At 46.1% G+C, this 26,717-nt stretch overlaps 1 protein-coding gene across 3 annotated transcripts in view; it reads right to left on the bottom strand.

Moving 5' to 3' along the window:
• The window catches only part of ELP4 (elongator acetyltransferase complex subunit 4), a 442,046-nt gene that overhangs the window by 259,198 nt on the left and 156,131 nt on the right, over positions 1 to 26,717 (bottom strand). For all 3 annotated transcript variants that reach the window (XM_073658083.1, XM_073658084.1, XM_073658082.1), the window contains exon 6: positions 20,833 to 20,926. In XM_073658083.1, the coding sequence (XP_073514184.1) occupies positions 20,833 to 20,926 (94 nt within the window). The remainder of the gene's footprint in view (positions 1 to 20,832; positions 20,927 to 26,717) is intronic.

Raw genomic sequence — 26,717 nt, 5'->3', positions numbered from 1 at the left:
GATGATAGCAAGGAGATGTGGACCACAACCTGGAGAACTAGGAAGTAATGGGCGGTGGAGCACACCACATCAGCCAGATGCAGCCTAGGGAATGTAGTAATAGCATCACGTTAAAGTTACTGATGGACCCCGCTGTTTCAGGATTTACACTAGCAGTGCATGTGGTGGGAAAAGGGACATATCCTGAAATGTAAGGACCGGTTACAGCATAAGTGTGAACTGGCAAAGCCGAAAACCCTTTTTAAGGGGGTTGTCCAGTACTTTAGATTACCCCCCCAATGTATCCCCCTGGGGCCCCTAAGGATTTTTGTAGTTACCTTACGTTGCAGACACTGCCTGCGAGCGGCCCTATCACTGGCCGCTCACAGGCATCACGTGACCCCCGGCTGCAGCCGGCTCTGACATCCGCTGATGTCACGACAAGTGCCGGCAGCAGCCGGGGGTCTCTGTCTTCTGTGTTCCACGGTGGATGCCAGGTTGTGGGCGGAGTTACCCCCCACGTCACACCCGGCATCCACCGCGCGCTCTGCCTCTCCCCATTCATTGGGAAAGCGTGCGGTGGATGCCGGGTGGTAACTCCGCCCACAACCCAGCAGCCCCCACGGGGAACCCAGCAGCCCCTACGGGGACCCCAGCGCTGAGTCACGCCTCAATTGTCGTGACGTCAGCGCTGGGTCACGTGACACCTGTGAGTGGCCAAGGATAGCTCACAGGCATCACTCACAGCTCACAGGCAGAAAAAGCAACGTAAGGTATTGGCAAAAATCCTTAGAGGCCCCAGGGGGATACATTGGAGGGGGGGGGGGGGGGGTTACTATAGAGTAATGGACAACTTCTTTAAGCTTCTTCCAATGTTTTTTAAAAATTAAGTTTTTTTTGCACCTTCTTGATGAGGTCCTCACCTATGGATTTTTTTTTTAGCTTAACAGCGGGAGATAAAGGGTGTCAATCACATATCAGAAACATAGTCCCCATTAGAGGTTACAGTACACTTTCTGGCTTCGGCTCCGCTCGGTCTGTCGGCCATAACTGCGCCGCGATTTGAGGCCTTATTGTTTGAATGAGTGTAGAGTCGGCGTCTCTGCCTCCTGCCGGGCAGAGACGCCGCTCCCCTCACCGCCGCGGTCCCGGTCCAGCGTCCTCCAGCTCCCTGCCGCTGCGTAGCTTCCCGGGCACTGTGCTTAGGGTGCACGCTCCCTCCCTTTTAAAGGGGCCGCACGCGTCATTCTAAAGAGTCCCCGGCCAATGGCCGGAAGACCACTCCTATATAAAGCACCTCCTCCAAAATGGAGGTGCCTGTGAAAGGTTGTTGTTTGTGTGCTAACACTCTCCACAGACCTCAGGTTCCAGTACCTGCTAGCCTGTCTGTCAGCCGTGCCCGCCAGCCTGTCAGTCAGCCGTGCCCATCTGCCTGTCTACCCGGATCACCTGTCAGGCCACCTGCCGTGTCCGCCTGTCTGTCTACCCGGATCACCTGTCAGGCCACATGCCATGTCCGCCTGCTTGATTACCTGGATCACCTGTCTGGCTACCTGCCGAGCCCGCCTGCCTGCCTACCCGGACCACCAGTCAAGCTACCTGCCGTGCTCATTTGCTGTACCATACCGGTCAGCTTCAGCCATCCGACCTGTGGGAGTCGCCTGCTCTCACACAAGGTCGGTCCCACAGTGGCACCTGGTCCACCTGCCTGGTCCCTCCATGGTTCACGGAGTCGATTAAGCCGCCGTATGGCCAGGGTCGGTCCGAGTTGGCACTTAGTTACGTCCCTCTGGTCCCTCCTTGCATTTAAGCATAGAGGTTCGACCACCCGGACCGTAACAGTTTGCACAGGCCATGGAACTCGGTGGTTCCCAGGCTCCTTCGCTCTCTGACCTGTACTAAGAGGTCTGTCGCCAGAGATCCCAACAACGTACTATCCTGTCCTATCTGCGGACAGTCAACTACCACCTGGATGCGCTGTCCACCCCGACTGTGTCCGTCTCTAACTGAGAGGCACCTCAACCCTGTGGCGCTGTTGCACCCGGCTTTGGACCCTCCAAGATTTGGTGGTGACCCCATTATATGTCAGGGCTTCATAAATCAGCGCATGCTGCACTTTGAACTCCTAGCACACCAGTTCACCTCAGACCAGGCCAAGGTGGGGTTCATCATGTCTCACCTCACCGGAGAGGCATTGGGTTGGTTTACCAGTCTGTGGGAGAGAGGGGATCCCCTGGTATCCGATCTTCAGGCTTTCCTTGCTGTTCGATGAGACAAGACGAAAATCTTCTACTGCCTCCTCACTTCTCCATCTCCGCCAAGGTAGTTTCACTGTGGGCCAGTATGCCATGCGTTTCCGAACACTTGCATTTGAACTTGCTTGGAACAATGAGGCCCTGGTGTCCACCTTTTGGAAGGGCCTTTTCGGACGGATCAAGGATGAGCTAGCTGGTCGTGACATACCACCCTCTTTGGGCGACCTGGTGTCATTAGCTACCCGGATTGACATCCGATTCCTGGAACGCGCTAAGGAGATGACCCGTGAGAGGAGACCTCCGAGTCTCGCTCCCGTCTTCCAAAGTCCAGTCTCACAACCTGCACTCCCCTGGGTGTCCTCTCCAGACCCGCTGCAAATTGACCAAGCCAAGATGGTGAAGTCACGACAGGAGACCCGTCGTGCCGTGGGGAGTTGCTTCTATTGTGGCAATATAGAGCATCAGATCCGCTCTTGGCCGATGAGACCGGGAAACTCCAGTGTCTAGGACCGCTCGGAGAGGTCGTCCTAAACAAGAGTTCTTCCTCTCCGCCCTTGACTCTGTCCGTTTCTGTTACCAGTGGTGAGACCCGCTTCTTCGAGACTGCCCATCTGGATTCCGGAGCCACTGGGAATCTCATTCAACAGTCCATTGTGGAGCGTTTCCAGATTCCTACCATACGTCTGGTGGATCCTTTAGCAGTTTCCTCTGTGGATGGAAAACTTCTCCCTGAAACCATCTTGTTGGTCACTGAGCCGGTAATTCTTCAGGTGGGAATGCTGCACTCGGAGAAGATCTCCTTTTATGTACTGTCTGGTCTCTCTCATCCCATCTTGCTTGGTCTGCCTTGGTTACGGAGACATGAGCCCGTCCTGAATTGGAGCTCGGGAGAGGTGCTAAGTTGGGGGCAGGAATGCCATAAGACCTGTCTGGTTCCAGTTCGTCCAGCTCGAACTCCGTCTACTCCGGCTAACCTACCTGGCTTGCCTGCACCCTACTGGTCCTATGCGGACGTTTTTGATAAAAAGGAGGCAGAGACACTACCAGCTCATAGGCCGTATGATTGCCCCATCGAACTAATACCTGGTGCTTCACCTCCTCGCGAGCGAATCTACCCCTTGTCGCTGGCCGAAACCCGTGCCATGTCTGAATATATTGAAGAAAATCTTGCTAGGGGATTTATCCAGAAATCCACCTCTCCGGCTGCAGCAGGATTCTTCTTAGTCAAGTAGAAGGACGGCTCTCTTCATCCTTGTATCGACTATAGCGGTCTAAACCAGATTACTATCAAGAATAATTACCCCCTACCTCTCATCTCAGAGCTGTTTGACCGCCTAAAGGGCGCCAAGGTCTTCACTAAGCTCGACCTGCGTGGGGCGTACAATCAGGTCCGGATCCGCCAGGGAGACGAGTGGAAGACGGCATTCAACACTCCGGATGGTCACTACAAGTACCGCGTGATGCCCTTCGGTCTCTGGAATGCTCCAGTTGTCTTCCAGGAGTTGGTAAACGATATCTTTTGAGATCTCCTGTACTCCTGCGTGGTGGTGTACCTGGACGATATCTTGGTGTTCTCCAATGATCTGCCCTCTCACCGGAGGGATGTTCGTCAGGTACTGCTGAGGCTCCGGAGAAATCGCCTGTATGCTAAGTACGAGAAATGCCTCTTTGAGCAGACCTCCCTGCCATTTCTGGGGTATATCATCTCGGAGACCGGACTGCGAATGGATCCCAAGAAGGTGTCTGCCGTCTTAAAGTGGCCCCAACCTGAGGGGTTGAAGGCCACTCAGCGGTTTCTGGGATACGCTAACTATTACCGCCTCTTCATTCCTCATTTCTCCTCCCGGACAGCTCCCATCTCTGCTCTTACCCGTAAGGGAGAAAATCCCAGGGAGTGGTCTCCCGAGGCAGAGAAGGCCTTTATCTCTCTTATACAAGCCTTCTCCTCCGCTCCTGAGCTACACCATCCTGATGGCAATAAACAGTTCTTCCTGGAGGTTGACGCCTCTTCCTCCGGAGCCGGAGCAGTGCTCACCCAGAAATCCTCGTCCGGGCGGCTTCTTCTCCAAAACTCTTCTCTCCGGCCGAGCGTAATTGCTCCATAGGAGATCGTGAACTGCTGGCCATCAAATTAGCGCTGGAGGAGTGGCGCTACTTGCTTGAGGGGGCTCTGCACCCGGTGATCATCTACACTGACCATAAAAACCTTGCGTATCTGCAGACCGTCCAGAGACTAAACCCGTGTCAGGCCAAATGGTCTTTGTTCTTTGCTCGATTCTGCTTCAACCTCCATTACTGCCCGGCAGACAAGAACATTAAAGCCGACGCTCTCTCTCACTCTTTTCTGTCTTCCGACCTGGAGGAGGAGCCTCTGCACATCATTAATCCCTTCACAAAAATGACTGTTGCTCCGTTTGACCCATCTCATCTTCCCCCTGGTAAGACCTTTGTAGCGGCTCAGGATAGGAAGAGGGTCTTACTCTGGGGCCGTTCGTCCAAGTTGGCTGGCCATGCCGGCCATAGGAAGACACTTCTGCTCATTACCCGGCACTATTGGTGGCCCACCCTGCGCAAGGATGTTGCGGATTTTGTCGCGGCTTGTTCATCTTGTGCCCGTAACAAGATACCCAGGCACCTTCCAGCCGGTCGTCTCCTTCCTCTTCCAGTGCCTTCCGCTCCGTGGCAACATATTTCAATGGATTTCATCACGGATCTTCCTGTATCGGTCGGCTGTACTGTAATTTGGGTGGTCGCCGACCGCTTCTCCAAGATGGCTCACTTCATTCCTCAGACTGGTGTTCCGTCTGCACCTGTGCTGGCTAAGGATTTTATCCGTTACATCTTCCGTCTCCACGGCTTACCCCTCCACATTGTCTCGGACCGAGAAGTTTAGTTTCCTTCTCGCTTTTGGAGAACCACAAGCAAGCTGCTGGATGTCTTTTTGGATTTCTCTTCTGCCTACCATCCTCAGTCCAATGGTCAAGTGGAAAGTATCAATCAGATCCTTACCAGCTTTCTTCGGCAGTTTGTCAACGCTCACCATAACGATTGGGTTGAGCTCCTGCCCTGGGCCGAGATTTCCTATAACAACCATGTGAGTGAGTCCTCTGCTAAGTCTCAGTTTTTCGTGGTCTACGGCAAACACCCCCGGATTCCGTTTCCCATCTCCGCTTCAGTGGACAATCCTGCCGCGGAGTCTCTCGTCAGTGAATTTTCTGTAAATTGGGAGGACACTAGATCTGCGCTTCTTCAGTTCTCCGAGCTGATGAAGAAGCATGCTGATAAGAGACGTCTGGATCCGCCTCAATTCCATCCGGGAGACAAGGCCTGGCTTTCCTCCAAATATGTCCGTCTCAAGATTCCATCATATAAGTTGTGTCTGCGGTTCATCGGTCCGTTCAAGATCCTGTATCAAATAAATCCAGTGGCTTACAAGCTGAAACTCCCGGCCTCCTTACGGATCCCCAACTCCTTTCACGTGTCTTTCCTCAAACCTGTTGTCCTTAATTCTTTCTCTGACGATCCAAGTACCGCTCCAGCTCCAGTCTCCGCTGAGGACGTCTTTGAGGTAGAGAACATTTTAGCCATCAAGAGGGTAAGAGGAAAGATTTTCTTTCTTGTGGATTGGAAGGGGTTTGGTCCTGAGGAGAGATGTTGGGAGCCCAGGGAGAACATTCATGCCCCTCGTCGTCTTGAAAAATTTCTTGTGGGCCTGAAGAAGAGGGGGCGTAAAGGGGGGGTACTTTAGCGTAGGCGTCTCTGCCTCCTGCCGGGCAGAGATGCCGTTCCTCTCACCGCCACGATCCCAGTCGGGTGTCCTCCAGTTCCCCTGCTGCAGCTGTTGCGCGCACTGTGCGCAGCTTCTCAGGTACTGTGCTTAGGGCGCGCGCTCCCTCCCTATTAAAGGGGCCGTGCGCGCCGTCCTAAAGAGTCCCCGGAAAATGGCCAGAGGACCACTCCTATATAAAGCACCTCCTCCAAAATAGAGGTGCCTGTGCAAGGTTGTTGTTTGTGTGCTAACACTCTCCTCAGCCCTCAGGTTCCAGTACCTGCTAGCCTGTCTGTCAGCCGTGCCTGCCAGCCTGTCTACCCGGATCACCTGTCAAGCCACCTGCCGTGTCCGCCTGCTTGACTACCTGGATCACCTGTCTGGCTACCTGCCGAGCCCGCCTGCCTGCCTAACCGGACCACCCGTCAAGCTACCTGCCGTGCTCAGTCGCTGTACCAGTCAGCTTCAGCAATCTGACCCGTGGGAGTCGTCTGCTGTCACACAAGATCGGTCCCAGAGTGGCACCTGGTCCACCTGCCCGGTCCCTCCCTGGTTCACAGAGTCGATTAAGCCGCCGTGTGGCCAGGGTCAGTCCGAGTTGGCACTTAGTTACACCCCTCTGGTCCCTCCTTGCATCTCAGCACAGAGGTTCCACCACCCGGACCTGTAACTTAACAGTGAGGAGTACTGATTTGTGGTTTAGCTTCCCAACTCCGTCTCATTTTTAGACTCGGACCACACTGGGTCTGTGCTCGGTGTCATGAAGTGTGCGCCTGATGGTGGCCACAGTCAGGGTGGATGCATAGGCACCCATCCACAATAGGGACCCAATGGAGAGAAACATATACCGCATGCGAGATGACGAGCCCAGGGGATGGGGAGGACTCAACGCTCGGGCCTTGTTGCCTGGTCTTGGGGATGTCGCAGTAGTCGGCTCCCGGGCCCGTACCCTGGGCCTCTCTTTTAAAAGGGTGGATAATAAAGTGAAAGTTCGTGACGCCACCTGTGGTGTCTGGTGAGATTCACCAGCGCTGCGGCAGCCCACTGAGGCCGGTGTTAAGGCAGCTTGGGTGGTATAGCTCTCCACAGGTGGAGCTAGGCCTCAGGGCAGCGTGGATGTAGGGATGCAGGACAGAGGGGACCCAGCCGGGTCTGAAGAAGGATAGGCAGACACACAGTTCACTTCAGTACCTTTTACTGATGGAAGTTCAGGCACATTCTGGAGCACTGTAGGGTGAAGGGTGCATATCAGGATTCTCCCCAGTGAGCGGGTATAGGGCCTCCTGTTTCTTGCCTTTGTGTAGTAAGTTTCTGACCTGCCTGGAGCTAGGCCTAACCTTGTCTCTGTCCTGCACTGGCTGACTTTGTGGTAGGGCCTTCTCTTGGAGTACACGCTCCCAGCTTGTGCGGCCTCCGTGACTTCTGGCTCTGGTACATATCAGCTCTTGGGTGATCCTGGGACCTGAAGTCTTCCAGGGGTCTCCAGCTCCTCTGCCCCCAATGCTACTCACTCCTCTAGACTTCGGCCGCGCTCGAGGCCTCACTAGAATATACACACTAGCGGCAGCTTGCCGCGCTTCACCGCTCTTATGGCGTCGGCACACCTTGGGCTCTAACTGAGCTCCCTGAGTCTAGCTTGCAGGAGCCTCGTGCTCCACTGCTGAAGTATTAGCTGTGTTCTCTAGACTAGACTAGACTCCTTACTGCCTAGCTCCACCTTCCCTTTTTATATCCCTAAAGGGCTCCCTCTGGTGGTCTGAGGTGGAAGGTGGAGGTGTGTGTATGCTATGAGGGCCTCTTGTGGAGGAATCCATCCATGCACCCTTCTAGGATCTGTGGCACTAATGCGCAGCAGGGGCGCCACATATACATTTCTTTGCAGTGGTCCTCTGTATAGGAAAGTGTCGTCTGCTGGGCTTTCCTATACAATAAAGCATAAGGTATGACTACAAGCCAGACGGAGGCTGAAAGAGAACACTTAGGGCCTCCATCTGGTGAATGGCCGCTAATGGCAGGCGACATTATAGAAAACGATGGGAAAAGCTCCAGCTAGGCTAAGTGTGCACCTAGCCTTAGGTGTGCTTAACAGGCAGCATATGTAGGCAGACTTGTGGGATTTTTGTTGGGATCCCCCTATCAATGTATTCATGCTGTTCCTGGCAGTCAGAATGATGATGCAGCACTCACTATTCAAAGCAAGTCTCCCAGCGGAGCAGGAACAGATATTGCAAAATTTGATTGCTACCTTGACTAGGACCAATATGTAATATGGATGGCCAATTTTATATTTCTGGGTGGCTTTTTGTAAGTGAATACCCAGTGGCTGATATTAGAGCAGGGGAGCACATATTACCATAGAATTTAGGAGCCAGTTGGACAACTACTGGAGTCAGTTTAATAGCCAGGAAGCAAGGACCTCCATAGACATGAACAGAAAACAATCCAAAAAGTTGAATCATTAAAAATACTGTATTGCTGTCAACATGAGCTGTTAGGGCATATCGACGTCATAGAAGTGTGCCATGAGCAAAGAACTGCTAGCAAGCATGTATCACATGGATAGTCATTGATCTGGATAGCATCTATACAATACTGTATACCTACAGGCAAAACCTATTGTTATCCAAGAATCTAAGGGGATGAGAGTTCCCATATTAAATGGGCTATCTCTGATGGTACAATACCTTTAACTGCCAGAAATAATGTGCAAGGTGAATTATCTAGCTGACTTCTGGATGAACTTATGGACACATTTTAAAATATATTTTAAGCTAAGACTTTAAAAGTCCCACATCACATCTCCTTCCAAACTAACCTCACCCCACCCCCTTACACCCTCCCTCCTCAAAAAAGGCTAAGGTCAAGCTGGTGAAGATTTTCTAGTTTTGTTTATTACAAAAATTAATAAGTTGTGGAAATGACAAAATTTGATTTGCGCAACACTGCAAAAATTATATTGTATAGCCCAATGGCAAAAATCCCAATATTTTATTCCAGCGTATACAAATGAATAAACAACAAAATACAACTAAAAAGGCAAACAGCAGATAGCAAATGACACGTCCACGAGAGGGAAATGGCAAAGCGAGGGACTCTCAGGAGTCACAGCATGCACCTGAGGCTCATTAAAGGACCTTTTAAAAACGAGGAAGAGATGCAGAGCAGTACATTGAGGAAGGCCTCACATGTCCCTGCTGTGGTTAAAAAAAAAAAGAAATAAATTAACAAAAAAAAGGCTGCAGATGGAAAACCATGCCCTGGGAGAGAAGGAGAAGCCAGAGAGGAGCAGACAAGCCGAGGTGCCAGGAGAGCGCTCTGTGTGAGTCTGGCACTATTGTGAGAGCAGGCAGTCAAGAAGCCGGGACCACACTGGGCACATGATGAGTGCGTATACGGCTGCCGCCAAGAGGAACATACAATCCCACATTATCTGCATGTATTTATACCAAGACGACTAGGTCCTGTGACACAAGTACTGCACGGCGAAAAGAAAATCCCATGTATTCCTAGAAATTACTGGAGAAGATGGGCGTCATGACATAATACATTCTTCTGCCACACCATAAAACATAAGGCAAAGAACTGTAATACACTAAATAAGTTTCCATGGGTGAACACAAAGCTGCTGGTCATCAATCCCATCCACGGTCATAATCTACAATCCAGCATGGCGTCCCCACTGCAATCCCCCGGCAGCGGAGACTAGAAGTGGTGCTGGGCTCATCACCACACTAACAGCAGAAAGCCCACTCTCCACAACACTCTGCGTAGTGGGCTGTGTCACCAATTTCAGAATTGTCTAAGGTGGTCTGCAAGTACATTTCCTGTAAAAAGTTGTAAGGCATTAAAAAAACATGGCTATTTTCTTCACAAAATTACATTACTACTGTAATACATACACACTGTGTGTGGTATGGCAGCTCCGCACCATTCACTTGCATGTGGATGAGCTGCAATACCAGGTCAGCCCATAGTCTTATCAAGGGGCACTACAGTCAGCACGTGTCTTCAGTGATTCTCTTCGCTTAAGGGGACAACTTTCTTACCAAAAGTGCTCCAGAAAGCAGTGCTGCAGCATTTAGCGCACAGACGGTCTCAAAAGTTTAAGAAAACAAATTATTGCATCAATTTGGGTGCCTTCACACACAAGATTTTCTGCACAGTTTCTCTGAAGGATTGTTTGTCCTTTTATGTCAATAAAAACAGTTGTGGGTTTGCTTGTTTTTCATGTTTTTTTTTGTTTTACATCACTAGCAATTTTTTTTTTTTTTTTTTAGTTTGCGGCACTTTTTTTTTTTAAAGAACCGCAGCTCAGCATGTTGGGTTTTTTTGTGAAGTTTGAGATGTTTTATTCCAATTCACCTCCAGTGTTTTTTTGTCTTCTGTATAAAACTCATTTGTTAATTGGTTTATCGTGGAGTTGGTGTCTTTTGTTATGTTTTGACATTAGAAGTTACATGATTCTAAATGGAATCTTGAAATCACACGATCTATGAATCATTCTAATACAAAGTGATCTGCAATGTTAAAAATACAGAGAATGCTTGCAAATAACACCCCACCCCAAAAAAAGAACAGTGGTACTAAAACAAAGAAAATTCAAGGCTCTAGACCAGGATGTCAAATTCAAATACACAGAGGGCCAAAATTAAAAACTTAGATATAGTTGCGGGCCAAACTTGATATTTGTTTAAAAAAAATTCTACAATTGAGGAAGTTTTTTCTCATCATTCCTTACAGAATAATAGGCCCACATACAGTGCCTACAAGTAGTATTCAACCCCCTGCAGATTTAGCTTGTTGACACATGCGGAATTAACTTAGCATTGTGACATTTGTACTGTAGATCAGCCTGGAAGTGGGAAATGCACTGCAGCAAATTTTTTATTTTTTTTTTATTTAAAACATTAAAAGTTAATTCAGAGTGTCATTTATTATTCAACCCCTCAAACCACAAGAATTCTGTTTGGTCCCCCTAAAGTATTAAAAAGTAGTTCAGGCACCAAGAATAATGAGCTTCACATGTGTGGATTAAAGATCTCTTTTGCCAGCCTTTTATGACTATTTAAGACCCTCCCCAAACTTGTGAACAGCACTCAGACATGGTCAACATGGGAAAGACAAAGGAGCATTCCAAGGCCATCAGAGACAAGATCGTGGAGGGTCACAAGGCTGGCAAGGGGTACAAAACCCTTTCCAAGGAGTTGGGCCTACCTGTCTCCACTGTTGGGAGCATCATCCGTAAGTGGAAGGCTTATGGAACTACTGTTAGCCTTCCACGGCCTGGACAGCCTTTGAAAGTGTCCTCCCGTGCCGAGGCCAGGCTTGTCCGAAGAGTCAAGGCTAACCCAAGGACAACAAGGAAGGTGCTCCAGGAAGATCTCATGGCAGTGGGGACATTGGTTTCAGTCAATACCATAAGTAACGTACTCCACCGCAATGGTCTCCCTTCCAGACGAGCCTGTATGGTACCTTTACTTTCAAAGCGTCATGTCAAGGCTCGTCTACAGTTTGCTCATGATCACTTGGAGGACTCTGAGACAGACTGGTTCAAGGTTATATGGTCTGATGAGACCAAGATCGAGATCTTTGGTGCCAACCACACACGTGACGTTTGGAGACTGGATGGCACTGCATACGACCCCAAGAATACCATCCCTACAGTCAAGCATGGTGGTGACAGCATCATGCTGTGGGGCTGTTTCTCAGCCAAGGGGCCTGGCCATCTGGTCCGCATCCATGGGAAGATGGATAGCACGGCCTACCTGGAGATTTTGGCCAAGAACCTCCGCTCCTCCATCAAGGATCTTAAGATGGGTCGTAATTTCATCTTCCAACAAGACAACGACCCAAAGCACACAGCCAAGAAAACCAAGGCCTGGTTCAAGAGGGAAAAAGTCAAGGTGTTGGAGTGGCCTAGTCAGTCTCCTGACCTTAACCCAATTGAAAACTTGTGGAAGGAGCTCAAGAATAAAGTCCACATGAGACACCCAAAGAACCTAGATAACTTGGAGAAGATCTGCATGGAGGAGTGGGCCAAGATAACTCCACAGACCTGTGCCGGCCTGATCAGGTCTTATAAAAGACGATTATTAGCTGTAATTGCAAACAAGGGTTATTCCACAAAATATTAAACATAGGGGTTGTATAATAATTGACCCACACTTTTATGTTTAAAATTTAATAAAATTCAACTGAGCAACATAACTTTTTGGTTTGTAAGATTTATGCTTCTGTTCATAAAACCTACTCTCGTTTGCAGTTTGAAGGCTCTAACTTATTTGCATCTTATCAAACCAGCTAAATCTGCAGGGGGTTGAATACTACTTGTAGGCACTGTAGTCCTCCATACAGAATAATGGGCTCACATAGTCCTCCATACAGTATAATGGCCCCACATAGTGCTCCATACAGTATGATGGGCCCCACATAGTGATCCATACAGTATAATGGCCCCGCATAGTGCTCCATACAGTATGATGGGCCCCACATAGTCCTCCATACAGTATAATGGGCCCCACATAGTCCTCCATACAGTATAATGGGCCCCACATAGTCCTCCATACAGTATAATGGGCCCCACATAGTCCTCCATACAGTATAATGGGCCCCACATAGTCCTCCATACAGTATAATGGGCCCCACATAGTCCTCCATACAGTATAATGGGCCCCACATAGTCCTCCATACAGTATAATGGCCCCACATAGTCCTCCATGCAGTATAATGGGCTCCATATAGTCCTCCATACAGTATAATGGCCCCACATAGTCCTCCATACAGATTAATGGGCACCACATAGTCCTCCATGCAGTATAATGGGCTCCATATAGTGCTCCATACTGTATAATGGGCCCCGCATAGTCCTCCATACAGAATAATGGGCCCCACATAGTCCTCCATACAGAATAATGGCCCCACATAGTCCTCCATACAGAATAATGGCCCCACATAGTCCTCCATACAGATTAATGGGCCCCACATAGTCCTCCATACAGAATAATGGCCCCACATAGTCCTCCATACAGATTAATGGGCCCCATATAGAGCTCCATACAGTATAATGGCCCCACATAGTCTTCCATGCAGTATATTGGGCTCTACATAGTCCTCCATACAGAATACAGTGCCATAGTTGGGGGCCAAATTTGGCCCATGGGCCAGAGTTTGACATGTGTGCTCTAGACTGTCTCCTCCAAGGAATCTCTTTATTGATTACTGCATGCAAAAGGTAAAAAGAATAGGCAATGTTTCGGCCACATAGGGTATTTTTCAAGCCAAATATAATAAGAAATGTGCATTAAAAAAATTAAAAAGTATAGACAACATTTCGGCCACAGGGTCTTTTTCAAGTTAATATAGTAAAAGATGTGCATAAAAAATACAGGCAATGCTTCAGTCACATACGGCCTTTTTCGAGACAAATATAGTAAGAGATGGAATAAAAAATGTTATGCACATCTCTTACTATATTTGTACTTTTTACCTTTTCTATGTAGTAACTAATAAAGAGATACCTTGGAGGAGAACGTCTGGTGCCTTGGACTTTCTTTGATAATGATCTGGCAATACTGTCGGGAGTTGCACAAAGATTATACGGACCACAAAGTGGTGCATGAGAATAGACATTTTTTTTTAATTAGTACTAAAACGAAGGGCCCGTTTCATAAAAGTGTTTACGTAAAACACTTTGAAAAGCCACAGGTTTTTTTTTGCAACATTAGGCATTTCATGACAGTTTTGGGCAGCTCCAGTAAAATGGGCAGAGCAGGTGAGAAGCCGGGGCATGGCAACGCCTGCCTGTCAAATTCATCAATAGCGGTGGCATTTTTTGCACCAGAAATGTTACTGTTGTCCATGAATAGAGTAGCAATTCTGGCGAGGCACAAAGATATGCACGCCACTGAGAAGATGCACCGAATTCATGAAGTGACATGTGCCTCTACTGCACGCTCCTTCATTAAGACTTTAGTGTATAATTACAGTGGGGAAAATAAGTATTTGATACACTGCCGATTTTGCAAGTTTTCCACCTACAAAGAATGGAGAGGTCTGCAATTTTTATCGTAGGTATACCTCAACAGAGAGGTAGAATCTAAAAAAAAAAAAGCCAGGAAATCACATTGTATAATTTTTAAATAATTAAATTCAATTTTATTGCATGAAATAAGTATTTAATCACCTACCAACCAACAAGAATTCTGACTCTCACAGACCTGTTAGTTTTTCTTTAAGAAGCCCTCCTACTCTGCACTCATTACCTGTATTAATTGTACCTGTTTGAACTTATCTGTATAAAAGATACCTGCCCACACAAAAAAATATCACACTCCAACCTCTCCACCATGGCCAAGACAAAAGAGCAGTCTAAGGACACCAGGGACAAAATTGTAGACCTGTACAAGGCTGGGATTGGCCACAGGACAATAGGCAAGCAGCTTGGTGAAAAGGTAACAACTGTTGGCACAATTATTAAAAAATGGAAGAAACACAAGACGACTGTCACTCTTTCTCTGTCTGGGGCTCCATGCAACATCTATCCTCGTGGGGTAAGGATGATTCTGAGAAAGGTCAGAAATCAGCCCAGAACTACACGGGAGGATCTGGCTAATGACCTGAAGACAGCTGGGACCACAGTCTCAAACATTAAAGTTAGTAACACACTACGCTGTCATGGATTAAAATCCTACAGGGCATGCAAGGTCCCCCTGCTCAAAAAAGAACATGTCCAAGCCCCTCTGAAGTTCACCAATGACCATCTGGATTATCCAGAGAAGGCATGAGAGAAGGTCATGTGGTCAGATGAGACCAAAATATAACTTTTTGGTTTCAACTCCATTCGCCGTGTTTGGAGGAAGAAGGATGAGTACAACCCCAAGAACACAGTCCCAACCGAGAAGCAAGGTGGGGGAAACATTTTACTTTGGGGGTTCTTTTCAGCAAAGGGGACAGGATGACTGCACCATATTGAAGGGAGGATGGATGGGGTCAAGTGTCGTGAGATTTTGGCCAACAACCTCCTTCCCTCAGTAACAGCATTGACGATGGTTTGTGGCTGGGTCTTCCTGCATGATAGTGACCAATGACACACAGCCAGTGCAACTAAGGAGTGGCTCCGTAAGAAGCATTTCAAGGTTCTGGAGTGGTCTAGCCAGTCTCCAAACCTGAACCCAATAGAAAATCTTTGGAGGGAGCTGAAACTCAATGTTGCCCTGTGACAGCCCTGGAACCTGAAAGATCTGGAGAAGATCTGTATGGAGGAGTGGGCCAAAATCCCTGCTGCAGTGTGTGCAAACTTGGTCAAGAACTACCGGACATGTCTGACCTCTGTAACTGCAAACAAAGGGTTCTGAACCAAATATTAAGTTCTATTTTTCTACTGTATCAAATACTTATTTCATAAAATAAAATGCAAATTAATAATGTAAAATCATACAATGTAATTTTGTGTTTTTTATTTTTAGATTCTGTCTCTCACAGCTGAATTGTACCTACGATAAAATTAAAAACCTCTCTATTCTTTGTATGTGGGAAAACTTGCAAAATTGGCAGTGTATCAAATACTTATTTTCCCCACTGTATGTACTACCATTATGTTTAAAAAATTGCATCAAAACATAGTAATAAAATGCTACTTAAGCATGGAGTTTTTACATATTTTTCGAGCCAAAAAACACTTGCAAAAGTGTGAAGACAGCCTTGTGCATCATTCACACTAGTCACTGCTGAAGGCTCGCAGATGTACTCTGCACATTATAGATAATCCGATGTATAAAACGTTATGTTTATTTGTAACCTCAAGGCGCTAAAAAGAACAAAAGTAAAAATGCTGCACATATCACCAGCTAAAGTCTGGAAGTCAACACTGCGTTTTATCTAATAATGGGTGCAGCTATTGTCATGTTTTTCCCTTACACTGTACATCTAGCAACATGTCCTGAATGTAAGATGACCCGTCATCCGACAGAAAAGGCAAAATTCTGCACGATGTACTGTGGGAAGTGTTATGACATGCCTGTTACCATAGTTACAGCAGCAAGTGGGGAGAGGTTCCTGTCAGGGACCAATTTACTTCTCCGGAGGGGCACTGCCACCAAAGGCAAAGCAAGCATTGCCCACGAGTCTCTGCAGACTGAAATCTGAGCAGCAAGCTAAATGAGCTCAGATATTCCACACTGCTTGAGAAGAAAAAAATGGAGAAAAAAAAACAGTCCCAAGAAGAAAACATAAGGAAAAGCAAAGTAAATTCACTAAAACCCCTATAAATAGTCAAAATAAGAGGCCAAATAGTCAGCTTTTATGGTGGCGCAACCAACACGTCAGTCTGCAGGTAACCTGACCTAGAAGTGACCAGACCATGCTTGGTCTTGTAGAAGCCACACAACCAACACATATGGCTGAATAACTCCACAATAAATAAGTGATCATTTATTTAAAAAAAATAAGCTAACAAGAAAATTACAAAGCTTCCACTTTTATTAAGCTTTGAGTGACGATCATATGGTTTGAGGCGATATACAGAAGCTACTGCCAAAACCAGAGAGCCTGGAGTACCATAAGGAACTCAGAAACAACCCTCGTAAAACTGATCCACCTCAACAACATAAATCCACATGCCTCACTAAAGCCTGATTCTGTAATATGGACGCTGATTATGCTGTCCATGCTCTTCTACGAGCCCCTGCTGAACCTCATATTGACATGAGGCCTACCGTGAAAGAATACAACCTGTTGGGTTGCACTTACCTGAGGAAGGAAGAGATTCCCAGGTTTTCCCCTTTTAACCTCCATACAAGGAATCTCCAGGTCGCTGGCCTCAGAGTAGTCTTCATTTAGCATCATATGACAGATGGTGGATACCAATTTGAAGTAGCAGGCAAAGAACCATGAAAAGTTGTCAGACAGGGTGAAGTTATTGCAGGCCAAGATCACTTCAACCAGTTCATGGGCAGAAAGTCAAGGAAGGCAGCACACAAATTGATGTGGTCATTGGACAGCTTGGAAATAAGAAACCCTAATGCTCAGAAAGAGAATGATTTGGAAGAGTCCTTAGGAAGCCTGGGATGGCAGATGATTAGCTGAGCAGGAAGAGCTTTTGTAAGCAGTGGTCCTCTAAGTGGTTGGGATACAGTACACATGCATAGCAGCACCAGAGGGCTCATCAGTAAGGTAGCAGGAGTAGGCCGCTCATCATACAGGATGCCTGGTTACAGATTGAGCAAAAAGAGCGAGAGTAGAGCAGCGGAGGGCGAGTGAAACGCTTATGTCTCTAATTCCCATAATCATAATACTGTAGTATGAAGAAACCACAAGAGCTACAATTACAGGGTGTGGGCATGTATTAAGGTTCATGTGCCTCCATACGTTGGGTGTATGAGGCTCAAGCTGGCAGGATCAGTACCACTAGTAAAGGCAACTTGACATAAATCATATTACATGTAGATATTCATTTAGGAAAACTTCCTAGATTTTAAATGTCATTTTTTACACCAATATTCATAACTATGAATATGAAGTCCTCAATTTAAACAAAAAGTTTTCACCGATGGAAGTCCAAAGCTCTTGCAAATGGATAAAGGGAAAATGAAAATATTGGTCACGTGTCACAGTTTCATTGCATTATCATAATACAACTAGTCTTGGTCCCCATAGTAAAAATGAGCAGTAAGTAACTGATGATAATTAATTTACAAATCTGTAAGAGTTCATGAGAACATTAAAATAATGTTTGTTTCACATCCTGAGGGTCTTGAGGCAGCACCCATATACACTGCTTAAAAAAATAAAGGGAACACTTAATCAACAGAATATAACTCCAAGTAAATCAAACTTCTGTGAAATCAAACTGTCCACTTAGGAAGCTACACTGATTGACAATCAATTTCACATGCTGTTGTGCAGATGGAATAGACAATAGATGGAAATTATTGGCAATTATCAAGACACACTCAATAAAGGAGTGGTTCTGCAGGTGGGGACCACAGACCACATCTCAGTACCAATGCTTTCTGGCTGATGTTTTGGCCACTTTTGAATGTTGGTTGTGCTTTCACACTCGTGGTAGCATGAGACTGTTATTGGAGGCGGGCACCCGATAGTCAGCGGTACCTTTCGTGCGGGAAAGGACCTGCGTGACGTCAGGTCACGTTGTGCCTCGAAACGAGGTTAGTACGGAGGACCTCAGTGCTATCCGTACTAACCTCGTCTCGAGGCACCACGTGACCTGACGTCACGCAGATCCTTTCCCGCACTAAAGGCACCGCTGACTATCGTGTGCCCGCCTCCACTGGAGCCTCCGTCCGGGAATCCATGTGCGGCGAGACACCTACCCTGCAAGAACCCCGACGCTCTCACCTGCCAGGTCAGCGAGCCCCTAAGCTCCCTAAACGACCCCGGATCACCGCCGGCATTCACCGCAACTGAAGGTACGTGACCAGTACCATCAAACTTGCCGTCAACCGCGCGATACCACCAGCCTCGGTCAAGACCACGTGCCCTCCAGACACCGCTGACCATCACCAGGACACCAACGGTATCTCAAGCTACCACTCCAGCACAGGCGAACCGCTGCTGGCTGCCTATCTTTGTCATCAATCAGCTGACAGACCACATTGGTCTTGACGGATTAGAACCAGTAATCAACAAAAATCTGAGCAAATATCTACCAGTCTATGACTCCACAGGATTGTGCTCCCCAGGAATAAATTTCCTCTTCTGCTATTGACACAAGGGCCGGACTGCTGGTAATTGGGGAACCTAGGGTACCCACCAACCCCCACCATAATACGGTGCGCAGCAACACTAATCAGGACAGCCGGATACTCTTGAGAAACCTCATCCGCCTACCCCAGGTAACTCACCTTACTAATGCTTAGCTAATTAGACTAACTGTACTAGAACTTTTAAAACCCTCAATTCTCAGAATTCTCACCACAGTGAACATCCTGCAGTACATCAGTGGTTCTGGAATTGACTAAACTAGAGTCATCTCTTTCTCTCTTTCTAAATCAGGTAAATCCTTAATGATCGCCACGACTATAACAACCCTGTGGTATGCTCCTTTGACCTCCCCTCCCTCCCTACAGTCATCCGACATACTGTATTTCCACACGGATCTGAGCCAACATAAGAGTTGCCATCCCAGACTGAGCAGGTAACATTCTGCATCAACACTATAATCTGTGTGAAACAGGTAAACAGGACAATCTCTAACATCACTTTCCTTTTAGGTGACCTTCATCCAGTATCAACCTCCAAATCCAATTGTCCCATCCTGTCTGACCCTACTCAGGACTCTTGCTTATATATGTTTTTATACAAGTATTAATTGAGTATTTTAATAACTAAATAAACTATCCTAATTTTAACTTTACCTCTCACAGCCATTTTTATTAGTACCTCTAAACCGTACCAGGACCAGCGCAGATAACATACATACCTACAATTTAATTCTCCTGCAGTCTTTTTAGGTTCACTGCCTTTATCCGCAGCAGGTCCGGGCCGTAAATCCAATAGCGCCCCCTTCCACATCATATTTATATCCTTCAGCATGACCAGTTTGGCAGTGGGTCAGTAATGGTGTGGGGTGGCATTTCTTTGGAGGGCCGCACAGCACTCCATGTGCTCGCCAGAGGTAGCCTGACTGCCATTAGATTCCGAGAGGAGATCCTCAGACCCCTTGTGAGACCATATGCTGGTGCGGTTGGCCCTGGGTTCCTCCTAATGCAGGACAATGCCAGACCCAATGTGGCTGGAGTGTGTCAGCAGTTCCTTGCAAGATGAAGGCATTGAAGCTATGGACTGGCCCGTCCGTTCCCCAGACCTGAATCCGATTGAGCACATCGGGGACATCATGTCTCGCTCCAGCCATCAACGTCACGTTGCACCACAGACTGTCCAGGAGTTGGCGGATGCTTTAGTCCAGGTCTGGGAGGAGATCCCACAGGAGACCATCTGCAACCTCATCAGGAGCATGCCCAGACGTTGTAAGGAGGTCATACAGGGGCGTGGAGGCCACACACAATACTGAGTCTCATTTTGACTTGCTTTAAGGACATTACATCAAAGTTGGATCAGCCTGTAGTGTGTTTTTCCACTTTAATTTTGGGGGTGACTCCAAATCCAGGCCTCCAGTGGTTAATAAATTTGATTTCCATTGATGATTTTTGTGTAATTTTGTTGTCAGCACATTCAACTTTGTACAGAACAAAGTTTTCAATGAGAATATTTCATTCATTCAGATCTAGGATGTGTTATTTGAGTGTTCCCTTTCTATTTTTGAGCAGTGTATATTCAGCCCACTAAGGTCTCTGACTCTACAGGCTACATGTATAGCTAAAGAATGTAGAGTCCTAAGGATATGTGCACACGTTAGGGATCTGGTGCAGAAACTTCCGCACCAAATCCTTAACATGTGCACATACCCCAATATGTTCACCCTATTAGTCTAGTGCATCTATTGTGGAGAAACATTTTTTCTAAACCATAGAATCAGTTTCTGATCTCAGATTATAAACCCTAAACTGACCTTATTGTATCATGGTGACCCGAATGCAGGTTACACACTCCCTCCAGGCACCAAGTGCCATTAATAAGGATAATGATAAGTGCATATGATATGTGCGGTCGAGTACATTCACACTGTCTGTCATGTCCACAGAGAACATGTTACACATTAACATGTCCATTAAGTGACCTTCATCCCGATTCCATTCTCAGTGCCTGGTATCAGGCCCACTCACTGCTCCTTATTTTTTGAGACTGACCCTTGAGAATTCCCACAGTACAACTAGTTATGTGAATATGGCAGGTAGTAAAGGGGATGGATACCTGGGGGTTGGATCCATCAAAGCTTCCCTGGTGAACCGCGCTCTGTACAGACTGGAGAAGCTGGATGTAGTCACAGGTTGTCTCACTCGATAAGCTGTAGTGGAAATAAGACATTACACTGTGAGCTGAAGATGACCATTTACATCTTAAGAAAAGAAGTAGAAGAAATAAAGCGATTTTAGATAGACATGTTAATCCTTCTGGGAAAACATAGGTTTGGGATGTTGGTGAAGGTACAAAACATTACACCATTGCATTATGTTATCCAGAAAAAGCCATCAGACAGCACCAATCTGGCTGCCAGCGAGGGCTACTGCGTGGAGCTCTTATTGACTCAATGCTGAAATGCAGCGTTCCCCAATGCCTGTCCTCACGAGCCACCTTAGTATTGCACAGGTGATAGAATGGACCTGTGCAATACTAAGGAAATCCAGAAAACATGGTCTGCTGGTGGCTCTTGGGGACAGGCGTTGGGTACACTGCATTATTGCATCGGCTCTTTATTTTCCTTACTTATATACCAGCATCATATTCCAGAGATGTTTACGGGCATCACTATTGCTGTCCCCATTGGGGCTCACAATATGAATTCTCTATCAGTAGGTCTTTGGAGTGTGGGAAGAAACCAGAGGAGACCCACACAAACACGGGGAGAACATAAACTACTTGCAGATGTTTTGCTTGCTGAGATTTGAACCATTGTAAAGCAAATAGTGCTAACCACTGAGCCACCATGCTACCCTCCAATGTGTAACACAAAGTCCAATCATTGGGAAAATAATTCCATTGGCTGGACAGAAGTATTGAAGTGTTGGAATTAGATCAGAAGTTTTGATCAGTGGAGCTTCAAAAACTAATATGAAGGGGGCACAAGTGATCAGACAAGAAAAGATCTGTGATATAAGACAGGCCTAGAGACATTAGTCTCAGTCATAGCCGCTATAACTACTCTCCTTGATGCCATCAGCAGAATGCGAAAAATACATCACAGTATTAGACACAAAATCTATCAAAATGTTCTTCCCTTCCTCCCCCCTTTAAGACATTTATGTAAGAAAAAAAATAGACAACACGGATAATGAGTTTCTGGAAAAAAATTTAAATATTAATTGATTTGATTTTGTTTCTCTGTTGGCGTTAATAAGGTATAACTTTTGGGTGTGAAGGTTAAAGTCATCAATAGCCAATACTGGGATGTTTGCAAATGAGACGCTGACTTGTTTATCAATTGAATAGAGACGTCCCTGTGGAGGGAACCAGGCTTGTGCTTAGGGTGCAGCAGAAAGGAAAGGGTTATAGGTGAAGGCGGCGGAAACTGGGATGACTTAATTAGATCAAACCAGTCTCACAATGGAGCATGTAATGAAACCGCCATTGCATTTAAATAGTAATCACAGATAATTAACACATAGTTAATGAGCTGCTACCCCAAGTACACCTGATCATTATACCTCCGAGTCCACAGTTTGCCACCGCTGAGAGGAGACTCGGATGATAAATGAACTTGCTGTAATGGCTATACACATCGCTCTGATTCTTATTAGGCTCCATAATGTGGAGCTAAAACCACAACAAATATATACAACTATAGGATACAAATTCTAACACACAACGTAGTGTATGAACGGGCCCTATACAGAATCAGAAACAACGTACAATGTGTGTCCTGCATGGCAAAGAGGCCTCTGGACTGTCAGCAGCATGTCTCCGGTGCCACCTTCTGCACTCTTCACACTATATGATAAGGGGCTTCATAAACTCAACCAAATGTGCCCAGTACTGGCAAAAAGACGCTGCATCTAGTGCAATTATTTATATTATAATAGTAAGAATAACTCTGCTGCTTGTGTATGGAGCTACTGAGCGTGTGTGACCACCACTGGACATGAGGAAGGTGCGCTGCGCACCATGACAAGTATATAACAGCAATACCTATATAAGGAGAACTATTATTAATTTCTTTTAAATTATTACAACTGGAAAAATTTAATTCAAGTCAATTAATATTGGTATGATAATCCTTTATGAGAAGTTTTGCAAAACTGACAAAAGCATCATGTATTAAACGATCAAGTAAAAACAAGCAAGTTAGCAATGTTCTTGCTTTTTTTTCCCCAAAGTGGCCCAGAGTCATAGGCACCGAATCTGCTGCCACATGGTCCTCGTATAGCACTGTATTGCACAAGTATTCTGATGTGAGACAGCTGTAATACAATTCAGTATGAGAGTTATATATATATATATATATATATATATATATATATATATATATATATATATACACACACACACACATATATACACATATATATATATATATATATATATATATATATATATATATATATATATACACATATACATACACTGCTCAAAAAAATAAAGGGTACACTTAAACAACAGAATATAACTCCAAGTACATCAAACTTCTGTGAAATCAAACTGTCCACTTAGGAAGCAACACTGATTGACAATCAATTTCACCTGCTGTTGTGCAAATGGAATAGACAATAGATGGAAATTATTGGCAATTATCAAGACACCCTCAATAAAGGAGTAGTTCTGCAGGTGGGGACCACAGACCACATCTCAGTACCAATGCTTTCTGGCTGATGTTTAGGTTACTTTTGAATGTTGGTTGTGCTTTCACAGTCGTGGTAGCATGAGACGGACTCTATAACCCACAGAAGTTGCTCAGGTAGTGCAGCTCATCCAGGATGGAACACCAATGCGAGCTGTGGCAAGAAGGTTTGCTGTGTCTGTCAGCATAGTGTCCAGAGGCTGGAGGTGCTACCAGGAGACAGACCACTACAGCAGGAGACATGGAGGGGGCCGTAGGAGGGCAACAACCCAGCAGCAGGACCGCTACCTCTGCCTTTGTGCAAGGAGGAACAGGAGGAGCACTGCCAGAGCCGAGCAAAATGACCTCGAGTCTGCACAAACGGTTAGAAACCGGCTCCATGAGAGTGGTATGAGGGCCCGAAGTCCACAGATGGGGGTTGCACTCACAGCCCAACACGGTGCAGGACGCTTGGCATTTGCCACAGAACACCAGGATTGGCAAAGTCGCCACTGGCGCCCTGTGCTCTTCACAGATGAAAGCAGGTTCACACTGAGCACATGTAACAGACGTGACAGAGTCTAGACACGCCGTGGAGAGCGATCTGCTGCCTGCAACATCCTTCAGCATGACCAGTTTGGCAGTGGGTCAGTAATGGTGTGGGGCAGCATTTCTATGGAGGGCCGCACAGCCCTCCATGTGCTCGCCAGAGGTATCCTGACAGCCATTAAGTACCGAGATGAGATCCTCAGACCCCTTGTGAGAACATATGCTGGTGCGGTTGGCCCTGGGTTCCTCCTAATGCAGGACAATGCCAGACCTCATGAGGCTGGAGTGTGTCAGCAGTTCCTGCAAGATGACGGCATTGAAGTTATGGACTGGCCCGCCCGTTCCCCAGACCTGAATCCGATTGAGCACATCTGGAACATCATGTCTCGCTCCATCCATCAACTTCACGTTGCACCACAGACTGTCCAGGAGTTGGCGGATGCTTTAGTACAGGTCTGGGAGGAGATCCCACAGGAGACCATCCGCAACCTCATCAGGAGCATGCCCATGTGTTGTAGGGAGGTCATACAGGCACGTGGAGGCCACACACAATACTGAGCCTCATTTTCACTTGTTTTAAGGACATTACATCAAAGTTGGATCAGCCTGTAGTGTGTTTTTCCACTTTAATTTTGGGGGTGACTCCAAATCCAGGCCTCCATTGGTTAATAAATTTGATTTCCATTGATGATTTTTGTGTGATTTTGTTCTCAGCACATTCAACTTTGTACAGAACAAAGTATTCAATGAGAATATTTCATTCATTCAGATCTAGGATGTGTTATTTGAGTGTTCCCTTTATTTTTTTGAGCAGTGTATATATATATATATATATATATATATATATATATATATATATATATATATATATATACACACACACATACAGTACAGACCAAAAGTTTGGACACACCTTCTCATTTAAAGACTTCTCTGTATTTTCAGGACTATGAAAATTGTACATTCACACTGAAGGCATCAAAACTATGAATTAACACATGTGGAATTATATACTTAACAAAAAAGTGTGAAACAACTGAAAATATGTCTTATATTCTAGGTTCTTCAAAGTATCCACCTTTTTCTTTGATGACTGCTTTGCACACTCTTGGCATTCTCTTGATAAGCTTCAAGAGGTAGTCACCGGAAATGGTTTTCACTTCACAGGTGTGCCCTGTCAGGTTTAATAAGTGGGATTTCTTGCCTTATAAATAGGGTTGGGACTATCAGTTGTGTTGTGCAGAAGTCAGGTGGATACACAGCTGATAGTCCTACTGAATAGACTGTTAGAATTTGTATTATGGCAAGAAAAAAGCAGCTAAGTAAAGAAAAACGAGTGGCCATCATTACTTTAAGAAATGAAGGTCAGTCAGTCCGAAAAATTGGGAAAACTTTGAAAGTGTCCCCAAGTGCAGTTGCAAAAACCATTAAGCGCTACAAAGAAACTGTCTCACATGAGGACCGCCCCAGGAAAGGAAGACCAAGAGTCACCTCTGCTTCTGAGGATAAGTTTTTCCGAGTCACCAGCCTCAGAAATCGCAGGTTAACAGCAGCTCAGATTAGAGACCAGGTCAATGCCACACAGAGTTCTAGCAGCAGACACATCTCTTCAACAACTGTTAAGAGGAGACTTTGTGCAACAGGCCTTCATGGTAAAATAGCTGCTAGGAAACCACTGCTAAGGACAGGCAACAAGCAGAAGAGACTTGTTTGGGCTAAAGAACACAAGGAATGGACATTAGACCAGTGGAAATCTGTGCTTTGGTCTGATGAGTCCAAATTTGAGATCTTTGGTTCCAACCATCGTGTCTTTGTGCGACGCAGAAAAGGTGAACGGATGGACTCTACATGCCTGGTTCCCACCGTGAAGCATGGAGGAGGAGGTGTGATGGTGTGGGGGGTGCTTTGCTGGTAACACTGTTGGGGATTTATTCAAAATTGAAGGCATACTGAACCAGCATGGCTACCACAGCATCTTGCAGCAGCATGCTATTCCATCCGGTTTGCGTTTAGTTGGATCATCATTTATTTTTCAACAGGACAATGACCCCAAACACACCTCCAGGCTGTGTAAGGGCTATTTGACCAAGAGGGAGAGTGATGGGGTGCTACGCCAGATGACCTGGCCTCCACAGTCACCAGACCTGAACCCAATCGAGATGGTTTGGTGTGAGCTGGACCGCAGAGTGAAGGCAAAAGGGCCAACAAGTGCTAAGCATCTCTGGGAACTCCTTCAAGATTGTTGGAAGACCATTTCTGGTGACTTCCTTTTGAAGCTCATCAAGAGAATGCCAAGAGTGTGCAAAGCAGTCATCAAAGCAAAAGGTGGCTACTTTGAAGAACCTAGAATATAAGACATATTTTCAGTTGTTTCACACTTTTTTGTTAAGTATATAATTCCACTTGTGTTAATTCATAGTTTTGATGCCTTCAGTGTGAATGTACAATTTTCATGGTCATGAAAATACAGAAAAATCATTAAATGAGAAGGTGTGTCCACGCGCGTGCGTGTATTATATATTTATATATATATATATATATATACACATACATACATACATATATATATATTACATATTGCGACAAAGAAGGATAAGATCCTGTTGAGACAAATTTATTTTTAAAATTTATTGTGGGAAAAAAAAGCTATTTCAGCAACTAAATAAGAAAGGGTTCTTTACAGTCAGAGCAGTCAGACTGTAGAATGACCGACCACAAGAGGCAGTAATGGCAGACACTATATGAGCTTCTAGGGAGGGATGATTTTCTCACAACA

This window comes from Phyllobates terribilis, unplaced genomic scaffold, assembly GCF_046119375.1.
Source record: "Phyllobates terribilis strain yellow unplaced genomic scaffold, ASM4611937v1 Scaffold_13__5_contigs__length_258822181, whole genome shotgun sequence".
Lineage (NCBI taxonomy): Eukaryota > Metazoa > Chordata > Amphibia > Anura > Dendrobatidae > Phyllobates > Phyllobates terribilis.
The sequence above is the reverse complement of the archived record's forward strand: the minus strand, read 5'-3'. Positions and strand labels throughout refer to the sequence as shown.